The sequence below is a fragment of the Nerophis lumbriciformis genome, linkage group LG28 (genome assembly GCF_033978685.3).
Source record: "Nerophis lumbriciformis linkage group LG28, RoL_Nlum_v2.1, whole genome shotgun sequence".
Classification (NCBI taxonomy): Eukaryota; Metazoa; Chordata; class Actinopteri; order Syngnathiformes; family Syngnathidae; genus Nerophis; species Nerophis lumbriciformis.
Window position 1 is genome coordinate 14392065 of NC_084575.2, and position 6174 is coordinate 14398238.

At 41.0% G+C, this 6174-nt stretch overlaps 1 protein-coding gene across 3 annotated transcripts in view; it reads right to left on the minus strand.

Annotated features, from left to right (window-relative positions):
• The window catches only part of slc4a8 (solute carrier family 4 member 8), a 97931-nt gene extending 94295 nt beyond the window's left edge, over positions 1–3636 (minus strand). For all 3 annotated transcript variants that reach the window (XM_061923644.2, XM_061923643.2, XM_061923642.2), the window contains exon 1: positions 3375–3636. In XM_061923644.2, the coding sequence (XP_061779628.1) occupies positions 3375–3413 (39 nt within the window). In that variant the 5' untranslated portion in view covers positions 3414–3636. The remainder of the gene's footprint in view (positions 1–3374) is intronic.
• Positions 3637–6174: the final 2538 nt, after the last annotated feature.

A 6174-nucleotide genomic window follows, 5' to 3' on the forward strand; every position in this document is an offset into this window, starting at 1 on the left:
AGACTTCATATGCAACCCAGCAATGATAAAAGTGATTTCCAGCGTGGAACTGTCATAAGATGCGCAACAAATCCAAATTTGCTCGCTCTTAAATATTCCAAAGTCAACTGTTGGCTTTATTATAAGAAAATGGCAGAGTTTGGAAACAACAGCAACGCAGCCACAAAGTTGTAGGCCGCGCAAACTGACAGAGAGGGGTCAGTGGATGCTGAAGCGCATAGTGCAAAGAGGTCGCCAACTTTCTGCACAGTCAGTTGCTACAGAGCTCCAAACTTCATGTGACCTTCCAATTAGCCCACGTACAGTACGCAGAGAGCTTCACGGAATAGGTTTCCATGGCCGAGCAGCTGTATCTAAGCCATACATCACCAAGTCCAATGCAAAGCGTCAAATGCAGTGGTGTAAAGCAGTGATTCCCAACCACCGAGCCTCGGCCCGGTACCGGTCCGTGGATCGATTGGTACCGGGCCGCACAAGAATTTAAAAAAATTAAATTAAATTAAAATGTATTTTTTATTTTTGTTATTAAATCAACATAAAAAACACAAGATACACTTACAATTAGTGCACTAACCCAAAAAACCTCCCTCCCCCATTCACACTCATTCGCACAAAAGGGTTATTTCTTTCTGTTATTAATAATTCTGGTTCCTACATTATATATCAATATATATCAATGCAGTCTGCAGGGATACAGTCCGTAAGCACACATGATTGTATTTTTTATGCCAAAAAAAAAAATAAAAAATCCCACCCGGTCCGTGGGACAAATTTTCAACCGTTGACCGGTCCGCAGTTACAAAAAGGTTGGGGACCACTGGTGTAAGGCACGTCGCCACTGGACTCTAGAGCAGTGAAGACGCGTTCTCTGGAGTGACGAATCACGCTTTTCCATCTGGCTATCTGATGGACGAGTCTGGGTTTGGAGGTTGCCAGGAGATCGGTACATTTCGGACTGCATTGTGCCGAGTGCGAAATTTGGTGGAGGAGGAATTATGGTGTGGGGTTGTTTTTCGGGAGTTGGGCTTGGCCCCTTAGTTCCAGTGAAAGGAACTTATAATGCTCCTGGATACCAAAACATTTTGGACAATTCCATGCCCCCAACCTTGTGGGAACAGTTTGGCGTGGGCACTTTCCTCTTTCAAAATGACTGTGCACCAGTGCACAAAGCAAAGTCCATAAAGACATGGATGACAGAGTCTGGTGTGGATGAACTTGACTGGCCTGCACGGAGTCCTGACCTGAACCCGATAGAACACTTCTGGTATAAATTAAAACGGAGACTGAGAGCCAGGCCTTCTTGACCAACATCAGTGTGTGACCACACTAGGGATGTCCCGATCTGATATTTGGATCGGATCGGCCGACGATATTTGCAAAAAAATACGTATCGGCAAGGCATGGGAAAATACCGATACAGATCCAGTTTAAAAAAAACTCCGGTCCGTGTTTTCCAACGCACCGATTTAAATAATACATTCCACTTTTCTGCTGCTCCCTAATTTCCGTTCCGCATTTTCCAGCACACCTTCAACACATCCACACGTCTGTGGATTCTCACGCAGTTGCTTTTAGCTGCTGGCATTACACGACAGGCTCTTCTCACTCTTTCCTGTGTCTCCCTCGCAGACAGCGAGCGCACCTTCTTACACACGTCACATACTGTCACGTCATACGTCACATACGTATACGCCCTCTTCCAGCAGAGAGCGAGGTAGCAGCATGGCTAACGTTAGCTGTGATGCTAGCGCAGCCGCTAAGGTGCACGCCTGCTCAAGCGTCCTCTGCGCACGGCAAATCTATGCCACGCACAAAATCAAATAAAAAAATAAGCGCATAACAATTTTCGACACACGGACACGACAGAGAAAACAGTTTTCGTCATCATTGTTCAAATATTGTAACGTCTGTCGAGGCAAACATTTCCACATCAACACCGTATGAAAAAAATAGGGATTTTTTTTAGTTGTGATTTCCCTCTATGCATGAAAGTTTAAAAGTAACATATAGTAATGCAGTATGAAGAAGAATGTTTTAATGTAGACACAGAATCATCATACTGCTGTGATTATATGCATCAAGTGTTCATTCAAGGCTAAGGCAAAATATCGAGATATATATCGTGTATCGCAATATGGCCTTAAAATATCGCAATATTAAAAAAAGGCCATATCGCCCAGCCCTAGTTTCAATGATGCCATTTCTGTTTGTCATGTATAATTTTGTCTATTTTGTGTTTATCCTTGAATAAACAGGTCAGTTTCTTGTTACCAACCATTGTGTATTATTCAAACTCCCCTAATTCAGCTGGCTAGTTGTTATCAAGAGTACTAAAACCCTTTTCAACATGATTCTGACAACTAAGTAGGCTAAATAACTTTAAACTTTAATACATGCTCGGATAGGCCAGTATCGGTATCGGTCAGTATCGGTATCGGATCGAAAGTGCAAAAACAATATCGGTATCGGATCGGAAGTGCAAAAACCTGGATCGGGACATCCCTAGACCACACCAATGCGCTTTTGGAAGAACGGTCGAAAATTCCTATAAACACACTCCCCAACCTTGTGGACAGCCTTCCCAGAAGAGTTGAAGCTGTAATAGCTGCAAAAGGTGGACCCACATCATATTGAACCCTATGGGTTAGGAATGGGATGGCACTTCGTTCCTATGTGAGTCAAGGCAGGTGGCCAAATATTTTTGGCAATATAGTGTTTACCCAAATATTGAACTGATCAAAGCATTCAGGACATACGAAATGTAATATACAGAATATTGAAGAATAACTGTTGTATGTGCAGACTTTACTTGGGACCCAACAAGCGACTTCACTTAAAATAAAATAAAAAACAGTCACATCTAGGCCTCAACATGATGTCATCATTAATCATAAACAAGTCATAACTCGCACGAGAGTCCTGGCGGCCATGACAAAGCACCAAAACATGTTTGCTCAACAGCATCATCATCTCTCCTCTCTGCATCCCCCAGCATCATCAGCATGGTGCAGTACGCCTTGGAACCCTACTTCACCTTCCTGCTGCTGTCAGGACCAATAATATGGAGGGGATGGCGTCAAGGTCATTTGGGGGGCCTGGGGGGATATCTGTTTATTCGTCGCACAACTAGACCATTTTAAACGCCAGCCAATGACGACACAGTGCGTTACAATGTGATGACTGGCAGCACGTGCAATAACAACCATGTCAACAATCCGTCATACTGCGGCTGTGTAGGCTGCCAGTAATCATGTGCGGTATTTGTTTATAGTCAAAACATGCTAAAGTTGATGTTTTTGTCAGGTGCCGTACTTAGGCTGCTGATTCAGCACAAAATAATGGACACGCACGTTCATGAAGCATACATAGTGTACCTGGTAGCTCAAGATGCTGTCAGTTTCGTGGACGGGCATGCCGGTGATGCTGCTTGAACCTGGACGAGCGTGAAGGTGTCACAGTCTGGAAGAGCAGGACGTTCGCAAAAAAAAAAAAAAAAACAATGTCACGACGAGCCGGTCCCAGCTGCCACTTGGCTTCCTGTGAACATGTCGTCGTATGTCATCAACATCTCTTCTGCATGAGCAAAATTCTATTTTACACGCACGTCGTACCTCCCCCCCCCTCTGAGTTGTGATGCTTTCCAGCCTCCTCCCGCCTCCTCCCTCGCTTCCCGCCTACTCCTGGGCCACCGAGCTGGAGCAGGATGCGGGAGTTCAGTGTCAGCCAATCACAGCTCAGAATGCTGAAAGTGAGAGGCGCTACAGCAAATCAGAAGGTAGGATGCGGAACTGCAGCCAATCAGAGGCCATATATCCAATACCGCTGTTTCCTAGTCTTGGAACTTGCTATTATTAAGTAGGTTGGTTAAGAGTACAAAAGCCCTTAAATTTATATATTTGTTAAAAACATTTAAAGTGATTTAGGTAGTCCTTTTTGTCTTTTTGAATTTTGTATTTTTTCATATTTTTTATTATTATTTAATACTCTATCTGTATTTGCTTGTGTTTTCTTTCCTTGACATGTTTTGCTGATGTTGTGATTTGCTCAACCGGATGTGTAGATTGTTGGTTATGCAACTTCACCTAAGTGGTCCAAAAAATATTTTTTGTAAATCAATAATCATAATGTGCCGTTGTCTGGTGCCTGTGCTGTGTAGAGCTTGGCAGGGTAACCGTGTAATACTCCATATCAGTAGGTGGCAGCAGGTTGTTCATTGCTTTGTAGAAGTCGGAACGCGTCGAGGATGGTTTGTCGTGATCCCAATATGCAGAGCACAGCGGGGACAGCGTACAGGTAAAAAGGTAAGTAACGCTTAAACCAAAAAATAACAAAAGGCAAGTCCTGCTAGGAAAAGGCACTGAAGCATAGGAATGGCTATGTAAAACAAAAGTACAACTGAACTGGCTACAAAGTCAACAAACACAGAATGCTGGACGACAGCAAAAACTTACAGTGTGTAGAGCAAAGACGGCGTCCACAAAGCACATCCCGTACATGACATGACAATCAACAATGTCCCCACAAAGAAGGATAGCGTACGCACAACTTAAATAGTCTTGATTGCGAAAACAAAGCAGGTGCGTGCAATAGCACTCAAAGGAAGGCATGAAGCTGCTACAAGAGAACACCAACAAAACAGGAAGAGTCACCAAAATAACAGCGCAAGACAGGAACTAAAGCACGACACACAGGAAACAACAACAAACTCAAAATAAGGCACGACAACCTGGTGGAGTTTCATTTTTTAACCTTTTCTGCTGGTGGTGTGCCTCAGTATTTTTTATATGAAAAAAATGTGCCTTGGCTCAAAAAAGGTTGAAAAACACAGGGCTAGATGAATAAATGAACACTCAATCAGCATGCTAAATCAAACTATAACCTACATTCTTGTATGACAACAGGGTTGAATTTCTACTGAATTTGCATTAAATCAGGTTGTTTTAGCTAATAATCATGCTGCAAGATCTAGCATGTTGCATTCAATGTTTATTCCCATTAATTCCCCATTAATTCCCGTTAACTCCCATATATTCCCATTAATTCCCATGGAAAGTTTCCAACTTTGAATATTCCCGGAATTTTGCAACCCTAATAGTCAGTAGTACAAAAAAGGTAAATAAAAGTGCTGCTGCATCTTTTTGTGTTCATTTCGTATGTTATATTTCTGTTTTTGTATTTCTAATTGTTATGTCCTGTAAGTTTTCTTAGAATCTGTCAAATATGAATTTCTGTTTTGTTGCAGACAATAAAGGTTATGATATCATATTATATCAAAACTACTGGTGGTTTTCATTCAAATAATCTGTCTAAGGGCATATTCCCTGAGTTTATAAACAATCTAAAATTACATCAATACAACAATATTGACAATTTAGTAATGTAAACATCAACAAAAACACAGATATTTGAGAAAATAACCATGGCTTAAAACAAAAGAATATTGATCTCATCAATATTGGTTTTGGCATGGTATCTATATTTAGATGCATAACTGACATATTAGTTTGCAGTATTTTACTGCAAATTAAACAGAGCCATTATTGGATATGTGTGTCATCTAATGGCGTTTTCTTACTTGGCATAATTTAAAATATTTGATGATAAATACCAGCTGAAAGTGTAGTGTGATGCAATTAATATTCACCAAAAATGTTACAATTGGGAGATAGGTGCTTTTACACATGGACACTTCTTTTGGTACAACTGCACACTCTAATGCAAGGGTGTCCAAAGTGGGGACCGGGTCCATATGTGGCCAACAGCTCATTTTAAATAGCCCGCGACACATTCCAAAGATAAAATTAAACGTATACATGGCACAAATCTTCCAAAACATCACAAGCAAATTAAAAGGGCATCTTAGAGTTGAAGGAAGTTCGATGATTTTCTTGTGGCTGCGCTTGATTGATTCCTGACTACAAAACAATTTCATTTGGGATGGAAAAAATACAAGTATATATTTAAGTACAATAGTGTTAAATTAAGTTATGGTTTTCCCAAATGTATTTTGTTTTTTTGTAACATCAAACTGTTACTTTAACTTAGTAGTGCTGAGACAGCAATTATTATACAAGCATTAAGTATGGTAAGTATAATAGTGTGGTAAGGGGATTTGTTTGCATTTTGTATAAACTAATTTATACTATCCATCCATCCATCCATTTTCTACCGCTT